The sequence below is a fragment of the Bos javanicus genome, chromosome 18 (assembly GCF_032452875.1).
Source record: "Bos javanicus breed banteng chromosome 18, ARS-OSU_banteng_1.0, whole genome shotgun sequence".
NCBI classification, from domain to species: domain Eukaryota; kingdom Metazoa; phylum Chordata; class Mammalia; order Artiodactyla; family Bovidae; genus Bos; species Bos javanicus.
The window spans coordinates 57748579-57765828 of NC_083885.1; the positions used below are offsets into that span (position 1 = coordinate 57748579).

Genomic DNA, 17250 nt, shown 5'->3' on the forward strand with positions numbered 1-17250 from the left:
ACCCTCTCCAGCATTTATTGCTTGTAGTCTTTTGGATTGCAGCCATTCTGACTGGCGTGAAATGGTACCTCATAGTGGTTTTGATTTGCATTTCTCTGATAATGAATGATGTTGAGCATCTTTTCATGTTTGTTAGCCATCTGTATGTCTTCTTTGGAGAAATGTCTATTTAGTTCTTTGGCCCATTTTTTGATTGGGTCATTTATTTTTCTGGAATTGAGCTGTAGGGAGTTGCTTGTATATTTTTGAGATTAGTTGTTTGTCAGTTGCTTCATTTGCTATTATTTTCTCCCATTCTGAAGGCCGTCTTTTCACCTTGCTTATAATTTCCTTTGTTGTGCAGAAGCTTTTAAGTTTAATTAGGTCCCATTTGTTTATTTTTGCTTTTATTTCCAATATTCTGGGAGGTGGGTCATAGAGGATCCTGCTGTGATGTATGTCGGAGAGTCTTTTGCCTATGTTCTCCTCTAGGAGTTTTATAGTTTCTGGTCTTACGTTTAGATCTTTAATCCATTTTGAGTTTATTTTTGTGTATGGTGTTAGAAAGTGTTCTAGTTTCATTCTTTGACAAGTGGTTGGTCTGTTTTCCCAGCACCACTTGTTAAAGAGATTGTCTTTAATCCATTGTATATTCTTGCCTCCTTTGTCAAAGATAAGGTGTCCATATGTGCGTGGATTTATCTCTGGGCTTTCTATTTTGTTCCATTTCCTTGATTTTAATCTCCAGCATTTGACTAACTGAACCTAGTGGGAGGCTAGCTAATAAAGATATCTGGAAAATGTAGCCTGCAGGGGTAAATCCCATTAGGTCAGAGCAGTGTAGGGGAGGGACCAGGACACCAGGCAAGGACTGATCTGTACATCCACCCATCCTCTCCCATGGGGCCAGTTCAGGAGACCAGACATGAAACTGGACAGAGGTTATTTCTGGCTGAGAAAAGTCAGCAAGTATGACCTGATACACAGACGTGAGCTGTAGTGAGGGAAGTGCCTAGGAGACAGAGACTCTGTCCATCTGAGCTTCCGTGTTCTGCCTCTCACCATGGCCAGAAGAGAGACAGTGTTTCAGTCCACAAACCCAACCATGCAACTCTTGGTGTTCAGTCACTCAGTCAGTCCAACTCTTTGCGACCCCATGGACTGTAGCATGCTAGGCTTCCCTGTTCTTTACTATCTCCTGGAGTTTTTGCAAACTCATGTCTATTGAGTTGGTGATGCCATCCAACCATCTCATCCTCTGTTGTCCCCTTCTCTTGTCCCCTTCTCCTCCTGCCTTCAGTCATTTCCAGGTCTTTTCCAATGTGTCAGCTCTTCACATCAGGTGGCCAAAGTATTGGAGCTTCAGCTTCAGCATCAGTCCTTCCAATGAATGTTTAGGGTTGATTTCCTTTAGGATTGACTGGTTTGATCTTCTTGCTGTTCAAGGAACTCTCAAGAGTCTTCTCCAACACCACAGTTCTAAAGTCTCAATTCTTCAGCACTCAGCCTTCTTTATGGTCCAACGCTCACATCTGTACATGACTACTGGAAAAACCATAGCTTTGACTACAGCGCCTCCAGGACCCTCCAATTTTGTGGGGAATTGTAAGAGGAAGTTATGGGCTAAGACTACAGAGAATTCACCCTGGGGAAGACAGACAAGGCCAGCCTCCCTTGGGATTTGGGGGCTTAGGTGTAGATCATCTGAGGAAGAGCTTGCTCACCTAGATTCAGATGATCCACAGGTGAGTATGAAGCTGGCCCCAAGAGGATCCCTTTAAGCAGAGTCAAACCCAGGGGCTATAAAACACCTTGCTCTACAGATATAATAATCATCTAAGCAAGAAGAGAGAGTGAAATTAAAGAAACAACTGTGTTGAGAAGTGGCCTTGGATTTTCAAGGCACAGACAATAATCCTAAAAGGCAAAAGGAAAGGAGTGGGCATGGATGTGTGGGGGGCAGAGGCGAAGAGAGGAAACCTTGGCAAGATTACATGTAAATATAAATTCAATATAAACATAAATGTAATTGTATTTGTGTGCATATGTGTATACATTATAATACATACATCATCAGTCTAAATAAACCTAGGAAGCAATGAGCAGGCAGAAAGCACTTATTTGGGATCAAAGACTTGCAATTTGGGGCACACAAATTCAGGGAGCAACGAAACTGTGTCCCACATGGGAGTAAAAGTCAGGGGGTTTTAAAAGCAAAGAAGGGAGATTTGCATTACAAAGAATTTTCACTGGAGTTGGAGGCAGGATCTAGTGTTGGCTGAACATGCTTGACTGCTAAGGCTATAACTAGAGGGTGGAAAAAGTTCGTTGTTGTGACAAGTCACAGGTGTTCTTGCAGAGTTCTTGAAATATCTGTGGTTGGCCCAGTTGAAAAGTTCAAGATTCCACCTGGTGGGGATGTGTGTAAGGTCCACCCCCTTAATGGCCTCCTAGCTCCATTAAGGAAAAAAAAATACCCTTGACATAAGTGACTCCATTTTAGGTCACATTTCACAACATCATATATATTCTCAGAGTTGGAAATGCCAGAGTGATAAGCAAATAGTTAAAAGCTTTAAAGCTTTCAAGACATAAGTTCACAAATTTATTTATACATTTAAATTTATTTTTTATATTTATATGAACTATATTTATATAGTTCAACTATATAAAACAAAAAACATTTACCTTGGATAAGTAAATGAAATCAGAAGACAAGAATAAGCCAGGAGAATATATTTACCTTGGATAGCAAATCCAAGGTAAATGAAATCAGAAGACAAGGACAAGCCAGGAAAATATAGTCATAATCCTACTATAGACTAATGATTGTAGTTCCTATATAAAAGAATTATCCAATTTTTTAAGAAAGAAATATACACTAATAATCATGAGACAGATATGAACAGCCATTGAATGGCAGAACAGCAGAAAAGATTGTTGTTGCTCAGTCATGTCCGAGTCTTGGTGATCCCATGAACTACAGCATGCCAGGCTTTTCTGTCCTTCACTATCTCCCAAAGTTTACTCATACTCATGTCCATTGAGTCGGTGATGCCACCCAACTATCTGATTCTCTGTCATCCCCTTCTCCTCCCACCCTCAATCTTTCCCAGCATCAGGGTCTTTCCAATGAATAGGCTCTTCACATCAGGTGGTCAAAGTATTGGAACTTCAGCATCACCATCAGTCCTAATGAATATTCAGGGTTGGCAGAACAGATTAGAATGGAAAGTAGTAATCATTATGAAACCTACTTAAAAATACTTTACTTTCATGTCTATAATGAGAAATTCTAGTTAAAACTATAATGGGTACATTTTTCATTGGTAAGATAGAAAGATCCAAATCAGTGCTAATGTACACTGCTGTTGAGGTTGGAAAGAAGCAGAGATGAGTCGCATTATAGGGGATGGTGATGCAAATTGGTACAACCTCCTGGAGAGTCATTTGGCCATACTGTATTCTATCAACACTGGTAATGTGTGTGCCCTCTGACTGAGGAATTCAAATTCACACAGACATTTTAGCAGACAGGCATACCTTGGGGATAGTTCAAGTTCACAATAAAGCAAGTACCTCAACAAAGTGAGGCAAACAATATTTTTTTTTTTTCGGTGCATAAAAGTTATGATTACACTATATTTTTACATCACACGGTGCAGTGACTGTGCCATAGCAATATGTCTCTAAAAAAAAAAAAAATGTACAGGGCTTCCCTGGTGGCTTGGTGGTAAAGAATCCTCCTGCCAATGCAGAAAACACGGGTTCTTATCCCTAGTTCAGGAAGATCCCACATGTCACAGAGCAACTAAGCCTGAGCACCGCAACTACTATGACTGTGCTCTAGAGCCGGGCAGCTGCAATTACTAAGCCCATGTGCCACAACTACTTAAGTCCACACACCAAGAGCCCGTGCTCCACAAGAAGAGAAGCCATTGCAATGAGAGAAGTGCAAACACCACAATGAGAGAGTAGCCCTTGCTCACCTCAACACCTCAAGGGCTTTTGCTGCAGTCCTTGCAGCAACAAAGACCCAGTAGTGCCAAAAATAAATGAAAATAAATATTTTTTAATGTACAAAGCTTAATTCAAAAATACTTTTTTGCTAAAGTAGGCTATCATTTGAGCCTTCGGAGATTTGTCATCTTTTTAATAGTAACATCAAAGATCACTATCACAGATCACCATAAAAATATAATAAAAAAATGGAAATACTTCAAGAAATACCAAAATGTGACTCAGAGACATGAAGTGAGCAAATGCTGTTGGCAAAACGGCACTAACAGACTTGCTCTACACTGGGCTGCCCCAAACCTTCAACTTGTTTTTAAAAAAAAAAGCGGGGGGGGGGGGGCAATATCTGTGAAGCACAATGAAGAACAGTAAAATGAGAAATGCCTTAGCCCTCTTAAAAATCACCTCATTAACGTCACACGATTCTTTAAAGGCTCTCATTACTAAGGAAATCACGAAGCTTTTAGGAGTTCTCTGCCAAGTTCTGCACCTTTGGGCTCCCGACAGATCTCTGACCATCTGGGCAGTCTTGACAGGGAAGAGGCCAGATAGTGAGAAAGGGGCTTTTAATCAGTGTGAAAAGTACAGAGAAAGGATATTTTTCAGAATATGCAATGCTATTTTTCTCCTAGAACTATATCTACACACATCTTTAATTGGTCCCTCGCCAATGGGAAACAACACCAAGACTTCAATTCTATGAAGATTGCTTAGTGCGTTCCCTGGCTGTACGGAATGGAGAGTCTTTGAAAATGGCGTCCTCCCTAATATAATCCTTATGGGCGGGGCCATCTTGTTCTCCCGATACCGTCCCTGAAGGAAAATGAACCACGGAATAGACCAACGGACTTGATACGCCATGATAACTATTGGCAGACCGTGGCTTCCAAGGTGCTAGTGAGCATGAGCAACGTTCAAACACAGCCTCCCAAATCCTGACAGGGATTCGAATCGGAAGTGGCCCAGAGCGGCCATTTCGCTTCTGTTGTCAACTCTTCTAACCTGTGAATCGCCTGTGGGATGCTGAGGTGATTTGGAACATTAGCAATGGGGAATCTGCGGGGTCGATGAGGGGGGTAATCCGCTTGGTGTGAGTGATGTTGGGAATTGGGGGCCGAGTGATGGGGGTCTGTGGAATGAGTGATGTCGAGTCTGCGGAGTGAGTGGTGGGGTTCTTAGTGATGGGAGCTATAGAGTAAGTGGGGTTTTCTAATTTAAGTTTACTGCTTGGCTCGTTGATTTTCACTCTTTCTTGCCTTATTTCTGTATGTATATAAGTATTTTTGTAACTTGAATTCCAAGTGTACTTTAATTCAGAGTTTATATGTTGGCCCATGAAATTTATTTATATGATAGTGAACATGGGTCTTTAAGAAGGCCTTGGTATGGTACTGGGAACCACTTGGGGAAGTGGTCCACTGCTTGGGGGACTGTAGGAGGCAATGACTGACTGGGAGCAGGAGCTTTGAGGGTCACATTGTAACACACTCAAGGCAGACAGTGATTGAGGGAGGATCAGTGAAATCAGTAAAGTGTTCAGGGTGCTAAGGGCAGCATTTGGGAACCAGTTGATGGGAGACCTAGTGGGCCAGTGATGGAGGTTTGTGAAGGTGATTGATTTGCTTTCTGGGCAGGGAGTGTTGTCCTTTGGAAATGAATGAGTGGGTCAGTGTTGGTCTCAACTTGGGTCTCTGTGGACATGGTTAAGGATAAGTGACTGGGTGTTGAGCAAATCAATGATAGTTTCTTCCTGGGGTGCATTATTTGGAACCCTATATTGGGGGTTATCTAATGGTGATTGGGAGTCCTAGTACATGTCTACAGGTTTTCCAAATGAAGCCGGGATTCCATACATTGAATTTGAATTTTGTCAGAAAAGGTTGAGCTGTCTGTATTATGGATGGGCACTGAAATGTCCAGAACCTCAGTTCCAGACATGGGCTACTTGAAACCTAAGCTTTCTGAAGCCAACAGGAAATGTAAACAGTGTTTCTGGAAATTGACTATGTAGACCACATGGGATAGTGGCAACTGGGACGTGTCAGAATTCCCTTTGGAGACTGAGTGACCTTAAGGCAAATTAGGTAACAGCAGTCAGCTTCAGGTTTCCTCATCCACGAAATGGGTATGAAAGTGAAAGTGAAAGTTGCTCAGTTCGACTCTTTGCCACCCCATGAATTATACAGTCCATGGAATTCTCTAGGCCAGAATACTGGAATGAGTAGCCTTTCCCTTCTCCAGGGGATCTTCCAACCCAGGAATCGAACCGGGGTCTCCTGCATTGCAGGTGGATTCTTTACCAACTGAGCTATCAGGGAAGCCCTCAAATGGGTATAATGATGATATTTAGCTGACAGGGTGGTGTGAGAATTACTCAAGGTATCTGATACCTGACTCAGCAACTTGCTGATTTTTATTCAGCATGTAATAAAATAATTTTTATTTTATTTTTTATTGTTTATCATGTGCCTGGCAGGTTCTGAGGACTTGACAAACCTCAACTCATGGAAGTTTCTCATTGCCTATGATAAATACCTTCCTCTTCATTTTGGAAACTGCCACTAAAATAATATCTCTCTCTTCTCATAGTTAAAAGGTGTGTCAGAGCTGCAGTTAAACCTTCATGAACTTTAATCCAAATCTTTTCCATCTTATTTTTTACCCCAATAGATTCCTGAGTTTTGTTTACCCTCATGTTGTGAACACAGTGACTTTCACCTAATGGCCCTCAAAAATTCCTCTGGCGTGGATATTAGATGAGTAATGATGCGTTTACTGCCTTTCCAGGATTTCCAGTGTCCCTCCAGAGCCCCTGGGTCAGGCCACATCACGGAGACTGCAGGATCTCCCTACACAGCTCAGGTCGACTCTTCCTAGCAGCTCTGATTGGAGCCTTCTGATGCCCACCCAGCTGCAGGCTCCTGGAAAGAGTGGAGTTGTCAGCAAGAGAGACCAAGAATTGAAGCCCAGAAGGGACATGCTTGCTGACATGAATTTGCCCCAGAGGCCCCAGGTCTTGGGTTTAGAGGAGCAGGATGTATCGTGTGAGGTAAGCGGGAGCCACCCCCACCCCAGGGGTAGTTCTACGGAACTTGAGGGCAGACAAAGGAAGCAGCAGACTCTGGACTCCTTGTGTCAAGACAATGTGGATTCTCCGGCAGAGAGCAGAGCACTGATAGCTAATGTTTCCTCATCCACAGGCACTGTGTCTTATAGAGGAAACTGAACTGACCGATGCAGGAGGATGTGTAGGAGAAGAGGGTTGGTCCTGGGGCAAAGGAAGAAGAAACCATAGCTCCAGCCACAGGCCAGGAAATACTGACTCCTTCCTGCTCAGCACAGGCATCCTTCACCCATACGTTCATCCTCCATCCACTGCTGGGTCTTTGCATTGTTTCAGCTGATCCCCACCTGACTCCTCCTCACTGGAGATTGGCTGGTTTCTCCTCTGTCCTCAGAATTTACAGTCACAGAGCAAGAACTAGCTTTTAAGGACCGTGTGGTTTTTCCTCTTTTAAAAGATGAATAAAAGTGCTCAGGAATAATGTAGACATTGATATTTGATATTTTGGAGTGAGGAAGCAGGGTTCTTGGTTATACTCAAGATTTCCTGAAATTCCAAGTTGTTCTATGTATTTCATGACCTTTCGTGTGTTTTTAAAATAACAATGACCCACTCTAAGGACCTCATTGCTATTGCTGAGTCACTTCAGTCGTGTCCGACTCTGTGCGACCCCATAGACGGCAGCCCACCAGGCTTCCCTGTCCACGGGATTCTCCAGGCAAGAACACTGGAGTGGGTTGCCATTTCCTTCTCCAATGCATGAAAGTGAAAAGTGAAAGTGAAGTCACTCAGTCGTGTCCGACCCTCAGCGACCCCATGGACTGCAGCCCACCAGGCTCCTCCATCCATGGGATTTTCCAGGCAAGAGTACTGGAGTGGGGTGCCATTGCCTTCTCCGAAGGACCTCATTAAATCCTGTGTATCTCCAAATACAGACACATTTTGAGGTTCTGGGGGTTAGGACTTCAGCATATGAATGAGTGGGGGGGTGGGGGTGGGGGCACAATTCAGCCCATAATAGTGGCAAACACTGCCTTGTAGAAAAATGTATTTCATTTTGTGTTGGAGTTGGCTGAATTTTAAGAGCACTTCTTGTTCAGCTAAGGTGTTAAGATGCATGATATTGGGTTGGCCAAAAAGTTTGTTAAGGAACATATAGAAACCACAAACTTTTTGGCCAACCTAATCCTTATTAGCTTTGTTCTTAATATTAAAAATATTGTTTTCTTGCCCTGATTCTGATTTCATACAATATGAAACAGGTAGTTAGTGGGAAGCCATATATATCATGGTGAAGTCATTAAGAACACACCCCTGTATGTAAGTTCACCAATGATGACTAATTCTCATTGAGCTGGGGTATGTTGTTATAGGGGTTAGTGTCTTTTGAGGATGTGACCATGGACTTCAGCAGGGAGGAGTGGCAGCAACTGGACCCTGCCCAGAGACACCTGTATCAGGATGTGATGCTGGAGATCTACAGCCACTTTTTCTCTGTGGGTGAGCACAGCTGACCTGGGACTCTTGGACGGGCCTCCGAGATGTCCCTCCTTCTTGTGGCATGCAGTGGGACATCTGAAGAATGTAATCAGTTTGTCCTGGGCTTGTCCCAAATTGTTCATTCCTCTTGGTCATCTTTGAATGTTACTTTGTTCCTAATGAAAGATGTGTCAATGAAAGAAAGCTTCATTGAATGACCTCTGGAGCCCAATGTATGTCTTACACGCTAAGTCACTTCAGTTGTGTCCGACTCTTCTTGACCCCATGAACTATAGCCAATCAGGCTCCTTTGTACATGGGATTCTCCAGGCAGAATACTAGAGTGGGTTGCCATGCCCTTCTCTGAAGCCCAATACCACATCCTAATGCAATATCCTTTCTTATTCACAGGGTATCACATTCCCAACCCAGAGATCATTTTCAGGATTGAAGAAGGAAAGGAACCATGGGTGAGGAAGACTGAACTCCCATGTCAGAGGTATCATGGTGAGTGACTGTCAAGTCGTGTAGATCCATGAGGGGCCATATTCAACCTACCACACTTATCCATTCCCCAATGGTGGACACACGTTATCTCCTACTCCTTAAAACTAATGCTGCTATACATTATTTTGTAATGTATGCCATTAAGGCTAATGCTGCCATACATTATTTTGTAAATGTTCTATAGGGGCCAACATAAGAATTAATCAGAGGTGAATAGTCAAGGGGGATTGCCTGATCACTGGATATGACTACACTTAATCCAGCTAAGTTAATCATTTTTACATCTTGCTTCCCAACATATATAATATTTATCAAATTTCTCATTTATGGCCCATGTTATGATAGAGCTGTTTTCATTTTTCTGGGAACAGAGCATCTCATCATATCTGTTATCTGATTGGATTTTCCATCTGTATGTTGCTTTTGTCGTCTCATTTTATCCCTTTGTGGAATTTCCTGAAGGCCTTTTTTTTAATTTGTCCTCTGAACTCATTTTTTTTCTGCACTGAATCCTTCTTTATTCCTAATTGTGGTGCCTCCAACTTGGGCCCCTGTACTTCCCTCTGGCTATCCCTTCATAGAGGAATTACTTTAAAGGACCCTTCTATTCTCAACACTTAAGGCCTAATTTTTTTTTTCCTGATGATCCTTTATCAGTGCCTCCGGTCCCCATGCCTAAACCATGTTCTCTTATTTAGCTTTATGGTGGACAGTTCCTGTGGGGTGTCTCATTTCCTTTAAGGAAATCAGAAATTGGAATCATTATGCACATCAGAAATTCTTCTCACTTTATACGTTTTGTCCAGAAGATTCTTCTGTTTCTTGGCTCTCCCATCTTAGTCTTCTAACTTGTTATGTTAGAAATTCTACTATATATATATATTTTAAAAGCACAATTTAGTTGACTCTTTTTCTTAATTCCAGGGGTATCACCATAAACCACGTATTTTCTCATGCTTGGGTTATTTTGTTCCTAATGGGATTTGTGGATTCCCAGTCATCATGAGTTCAGTCAAGATGACATTGATAGATTACCCCAAAGATTGATTTATTTCTTTTTCTCAGATTTTAATGCTATCAGTTCAGTTCAGTCACTCAGTTGTGTCTGGCTCTCTGCGACTACATGAATCGCAGCACACCAGGCCTCCCTGTCCATCACCAACTCCCGGAGTTCACTCAGACTCACGTCCATCGAGTTAGTGATGCCATCCAGCCATCTCATCCTCTGTCATCCCCTTCTCCTCCTGCCCCCAATCCCTCCCAGCATCAGAGTCTTTTCCAATGAGTCAACTCTTCGCATGAGGTGGCCAAAGTACTGGAGTTTCAGATTTAGCATCATTCCTTCCAAAGAAATCCCAGGGCTGATCTCCTTCAGAATGGATTGGTTGGATCTCCTTGCAGTCCAAGGGACTCTCAAGAGTCTTCTCCAACACCACAGTTCAAAAGCATCAATTCTTCGGTGCTCAGCTTTCTTCTTCTGGAGAAGGCAATGGCACCCCACTCCAGTACTCTTGCCTGGAAAATCCCATGGACGGCGGAGCTGGTAGGCTGCAGTCCGTGGGGTTGCTGGGCCCGGAAGGAGGCCATCTTTGGGGTCACACAGAGTCGGACACGACTGAAGCGACTTAGCAGCAGCAGCAGCAGCAGCAGCAGCAGCAGCAGCTTTCTTCACAGTCCAACTCTCACATCCATACATGACCACTGGAAAAACCATAGTTTTGACTAGATGGACCTTTGTTGGCAAAGTAATGTCTCTGCTTTTCAATATGCTATCTAGGTTGGTCATAACTTTCCTTCCAAGGAGTAAGTGTCTTTTAATTTCATGGCTGCAGTCACCATCTGCAGGGATTTTGGAGCCCAAAAGCATAAAGTCTGACACTGTTTTCACTGTTTCCCCATCTATTTCCCATGAAGTGATGGGACCAGATGCCATGATCTTCATTTTCTGAATGTTGAGTTTTAAGCCAACTTTTTCACTTTCCTCTTTCACCTTCATCAAGAGGCTTTTTAGTTCCTCTTCACTTTCTGCCATAAGGGTGGTGTCATCTGCATATCTGAGGTTATTGATATTTCTCCCAGCAATCTTGATTCCAGCTTGTGCTTCTTCCAGCCCAGCATTTCTCATGATGTACTCTGCATATAAGTTAATGCTATATATATATACACACACACATACACATACATACCTACTAAAAATGGTAAAAAATAAAGTCCATTCTCATTTTTTAAAAAAAAGTGATAGATGACTGAGGTTTGGGAACAGGACAAGGGTCTGGGATAGTTTATCCAAGTGATTGAAAGAGAAAAGAAAACAAGACGTGACGGTCTTAACCATACTCAGTATTTAAATCTCTGATAGGATAAAGTAATAGTAAAATTCAGCCACCTTTTTAAAAAGAATCTGTTATGTCTTATGTTCTTACTAGTAAACTGGATGATCAGTGACTCCTGTTCTTAACCAAAAAATGGTATATTGAGTAGCATAAGGCTGAAAGTTATAACAAAGAGAGCAAGGTCCAGTATAATAATTTCCAGAATAATTCTCCTCCTATAAAACACTTCTAAAAGTCAGTTCAGCAGGAAGACTTATGTTTTGTATTCATTCAGGTGTTGAAATTTTTCTCTTGTCATTGCAATACCATCTTTTATGATGCTGTCAATCTTTGGGAATGAGTGCATTGCAACCAAAGCCAGGTTCTATTAGGCAGAAAAGGGATGGAGGGTACTGAGGAACTGTGATGTGTTTCTCTGGCTAGAAGTGGTGCATAATGTTGTATGCCCATTTCGTCAGCAAAAACAGTCTCACTGTCACATATCACTGCAAAGGAAATTGTGAGTCATTATGTGGCTTGGCTGCCATGTGCCTGGCCATAGTTAACCTCTGTGGAAGAGGGTGAGACAGACTCTAGGGGACAGCCTGTTTGTCCAGTCTTCCAGTTTACCCTTCTTGGGATATGTACTAAGTTCAGGGAAACAAACTTTAGTTTCATAGAATTGAGAGTTTGAGTATAGGTATTCTTTCACTGCTTGGCTATGTCAGGATTGATGCTTTAATAGTCTATCAGAGGATATCTAGGGCTGAATGATTTTGGTATTGTTTCTAACAAGTAGGAGGAAGCTGGGAGATTAATCACAATGTAGATCTTTAATGAAAACCTATACAGATGGTCCCTGACTTGTGATGGTTCAATTTACAATTTTTCAACTTTACAATGTTGTGAAAGTCATACACATTTAGTACAAACTATACTTTGAATTGTAAATTTTGATCTTTTCCCAGGCTAGTGATATATAGTACTATACTCTCATGATGCCAGGCTCCCAGTCAGCCACATGATCATAAGGGGAATCAACCAATACACTTACTACCCTTCTGTACCCAGATAACCACTCTTTTTTTCACTTTCAGTACAGAATTCGATAAATTGCATGAGATATTCAACACTTTATTATAAAATAGGTCTTTTGTTAGCTGCTTTGGCCCAACCTTAGGCTAACATAAGTCTTCTAAGCACATTTAAAGTAGGCTGGGTTAAGCTTTGTTTAGTAGGTTAGGTGTATTCAACTCATTTCTGATTTATGATATTTTAAACTTATCATGGACATATCAGGACATAACCTCATTGTAAGTTGAGAAAACTCTGCACTCTGAACCCCTCCTTCAAGCTTTGGCTGTGCACAGATGCTGCCCTATGACACTCTTGTCTCTTTTATCCTGTAGTCATTGCACTAGGTCTGGGTATCTAGATCACCTGCATGAGTGGGGTCAGGTTGCCTTTGTTAAAGTCTTAACTTTCCCCACGGCTGGGCAAAATGATTTTGGTTAATTATTTAACCATTGTACTTCCTTTGTTTCATGTGGAAAACCAGGATAATAAATAGTTACTTCCTGGGATTGTTGTGGGGATTGAATGAATTTATGTGTGCGTCACATAGAACATTGCCTAGCAAATGCTAAGTGCTATACAGCTAAGTGGCTGACATACAGTAAGGGCTGTGCGACTTCTCTCTTGATCACCATCAGCATGACCATTGGTATATGACTCAGCAGTTTCTCCATGCACAATCTCAGTCAGCTCCATGTGACTTCTCCTCTATCCTTTGCTAATTGTTCACTGTATCTATTTCATCTTGTTCTCCTTCTAGAAGGGGAGTTTGGGCTTGAAACCCCACAATGGGAAATTTCTGAAGAAGCTTCATTTCACAATGAGATGATGGGTGGAGTCACAAGAGATGGTTCATGGTGTTCCATTTTAGAAGAACTGTGGAAACAAGCTGACCAAACAGAGAGGGATCCTAAAAATCAAAATAAACCTTCACACCAGGGGGCTTTCTTCAATAAGAAAACACTGAACACAGAGAGGGACTGTGACTACAAGTACCCTGGAACAGTCATTCAGGCAAAGCCCCACCTTGTTTCTTCACAAAAGGGACCTCATAAACGTTGCTCAGTTGCAAAAAGGTTGAAGCCTAACCTAGAAGCAACTCATCAAAATCAAAGCAGTATCACAAAACACCTTGATGATATGGTTGGATCTGGTCAGCCAGTTATCCATAGCTCTTCCAGTGCCAGCTGCAAGAATACTCACACAGGAGAGAACTTCCGTGAAGGTAACACATGTACAAAAGCCTTCAGCCAGAAACAGTTACTCACACAGCATCAAGTTCATGCTCAGGAAAAACCAGATAAGTGTACTGAGTGTGGGAGGGACTTGACCCACAAGTCACACCTCCTTGAGCAACAGAGATTCCATAGTGTAGAAAACCTCCAGGAATGTGGTAAATGTGGGAAAGCCTTCACCTCACAACCAAAACTCGGGGTCTGTGTGACAGATCATACAGGTAACATACCATATATATGTAAGGAATGTGGAAAAGTCTTCATTCAGAGGCCAGAATTGGTTACACACCAGAAAACTCATACTAGAAAGAAGCCCCATAAATGCCATGAATGTGGAAAAACTTTCTTCCAGATGTTATCTCTCTTCAGACATCAGAGAACTCATACAAGAGAAAGACTCTATGAATGCGGTGAATGTGGGAAAGGCTTCTCCCAGAATTCAACTCTCAGTATACATCAGAAAATCCACACTGGCGAGCGACAGTATGTATGCAGTGAATGTGGGAAGGCCTTCACCCAGAAGTCAACACTCAGCTTGCACCAGAGAATCCATTCAGGGGAGAAGTCTTATGTGTGTATTGAATGCGGCCAGGCCTTTATCCAGAAGGCGCACCTGATTGTACATCAGAGAAGTCACACTGGAGAGAAGCCTTATCAGTGTCACAGCTGTGGGAAATCCTTCATTTCCAAGTCACAACTTGATATACATCATCGAATCCACACTGGGGAGAAACCTTATGAATGCAGTGACTGTGGGAAGACCTTTACCCAAAAGTCACACCTCAACATACACCAGAAAATTCACACTGGAGAAAGACACTACGTGTGCAGTGAATGCGGGAAGGCCTTCAACCAGAAGTCAATCCTCAGCATGCATCAGCGAATTCACACCGGAGAGAAGCCTTATAAATGCAGTGACTGTGGGAAGGCCTTTACTTCCAAGTCACAGTTCAGAGAGCATCAGCGGATCCATACGGGAGAGAAACCCTACGTATGTGCTGCATGTGGGAAGGCTTTCAATGGTAGATCAAATTTCCATAAACATCAGATGACTCACAATAGAGAGAGAACCTTTGCCTGTTACAAGTGTGGGAACACCTTCATTGAGAAATCAGAGTTAATCACACATCAGAGAACACATATTGGAGAGAAACCTTATGAATGCTGTGACTGCGGGAAATCCTTCAGTAGGAAACCACAACTCAAAGTGCATCAACGAATTCACACAGGAGAGAGACCTTATGTGTGTTCCAAGTGTGGGAAGAGCTTCAACAACAGGTCAAATTTTAATAAACACCAGACAACTCACACCAGAGATAAATCTTATAAAAGCAGTTAATCTGTGCAAGGCTTTACCCAGAAGTCAATTCCTAGTATGCATAAACATCATAAACATCAATGAAACTAACTGAATTTCTTGAAGAAAAAACATGAGGCAGATATAATCATATATTATAGAATTCATGCTTCAGAAAAGCTCTAGGGAGGCACTGCATGTCTCCAAGTTACACATATTTTATGTGAGGGAAATAACTCAGGAAAGAACTTTTAAGAATGAGTGGAAATATCTATATTTGTACTAGCTTCATTAAAAGTTACAAAATTCATTTGAGGAAGAAACCCTAATACATTGAGAAGAGAGTTTCTATAGAGTAAGACAGATGGTTACCAGATTATAGGAAAATTTGTGGGAATATAATGATAACCCTGTTTAATGTGGAATATCATTATTTTTAGGCTGCCAGCAAACTAAATGATGACTTGGCAATATTAAGTATGTGTGTGTGTATCTGTATACTTATGTATGTATGCATATTTATATCTGCAGGTCAGTGTGTATACACACACACACACATACTCAATTCTGTAGTTTTTGCTACAGAATTCACTGTGTAACCAGAGGTGTTGATTATATATTTTTAAAAAGAACCTAACAATTGTTTTATCATATTTACTCCCTATTGAATTTACATCCTGAGGTTGCACAATTATTATTAATTTCTTTATGTACACAGACAGATGAATGTACTGTTTTTGGTAAATGCATAAATGTGATTCTGATATTCATAGTGTAGTTTTTCTCTTCTTTCATGATTAGTTCAGCTCTACTCTCCCCTTTCCACCCCCACCATCTATGGTGAACCTTTTAGTATGGAGTCTTTTATATGTTTATACAGGCTACTAATCACCTATGTCAGGAGTCAGCAAACTGTCCATCAGCCAAATCTGGTTGGCCACACATTTTTTAAATAAAGTTTTACTGGAACACAGCCATGTTCATTTTTTTGTGTGATGTCTGTGGTTGCTTTTGTGCTCCAGTGGCAGAGCTGAGTAGTTGTGGCAAAGGCCATATGGCCTGCAAACTGAAAGTATTTACCCTCCAGCTCAGAGAGAAGTCTGCCAACACTTGTTATTCCCACACACTCATTACTATGCTCACAAGCATACACCTATATAGGTACTCTTCCCTCTTTGTTTTGTAAACATCAAATCATATCACATACCTTGTGCAGTTGTTCTTTTCAGTCTACAACACAGCTGTTCAGTGACTGCATCAGTATTCTATCAGTATGAGGACATGCTGTAATTTATTCACCTACCCTCTTTTTTTTTTTTTTTTTGCCATATCCAGGAAATTAGTTCCCTGACCAGGGATCAAACCTGTATCCTCTGCATTGGGAATTCAGAGTCTTAACTGCTGGACTGCCAGGGAAGTCTCCATGTATTTTATTTTTCTTTCCCACTCCCCTCCTTTTTTTCTTTTTGCTGTAAGAAAGAAGTAGAACAGCATAGTTTGTAAGCAGACAGGCCCAGGAGCCAGGTTCCTGTGCATCAGTGCCTGCTCAGTCATGTCTGCCTCTTTGCAACCCCATGGACTGTAGCCCATCAGGCTCTTCTGTCCATGGGATTTCTCAAGCAAGAATACTGCAGTGGGTTGCCATTTCTGCCTCCAGGAGATCTTCCTGACCCAGAGGTCAAACCTGCACCTCCTGTGTCTCCTGCATTGGTAGGTGGATTCTTTTTTATTTATTTTTAATTGAAAGAGAATTGCTTTGTGATATTGTATTGTATTCTGCCATACATCAACATGAATCAGCTATAGGTATACATATGTCCCCTCCCTCTTAAATCTCTCTCCCACCTCCACCCCATCCTACTGCTCTAGGTTGTCACAGAACACAGGTTTGAGCTTCCTGAGTCATACAGCAAATTCCCACTGGCTATCTATTTTACATATGGTAATGTATATGTTTCCACATTGCTCTCTCCATTTGTCCCACCCACTTCTTCCCCCATTGTGTCCACAAGTCTGTTTATGTCTGCAACTTCACTGCTGCCCTGCAAATGGGTTCATCTACCAACTTTCTAGATTCTATATATATGCAGTAATGTACGAAGTTTGTTTTTCTCTTACTTCACTCTGTGTAATAGGCTCTAGGTTCACCCACCTCATTAGAATGGACTCAAATACATTCCTTTTTATGGATGAATAATATTCCACTGTATATATGAACCACAGCTTTTTTAATCCATTCATCTGTCGACAGACATCTAGGTCGCTCCCATGTCCTAGCTATTGTAA

General features: G+C 41.8%; 1 protein-coding gene across 1 annotated transcript; it reads left to right on the top strand.

The window, feature by feature from the left end:
- Positions 1–4865: 4865 nt before the first annotated feature.
- ZNF175 (zinc finger protein 175) lies at positions 4866–15937 on the top strand. Its single transcript, XM_061386267.1, has 5 exons — positions 4866–5024; positions 6784–7045; positions 8434–8560; positions 8951–9046; positions 13193–15937. Exons 1-5 carry the CDS (start codon positions 5017–5019, stop codon positions 15004–15006), a joined length of 2307 nt encoding a protein of 768 aa, XP_061242251.1. The 5' UTR covers positions 4866–5016; the 3' UTR covers positions 15007–15937.
- The last annotated feature ends 1313 nt before the right edge of the window (positions 15938–17250 follow it).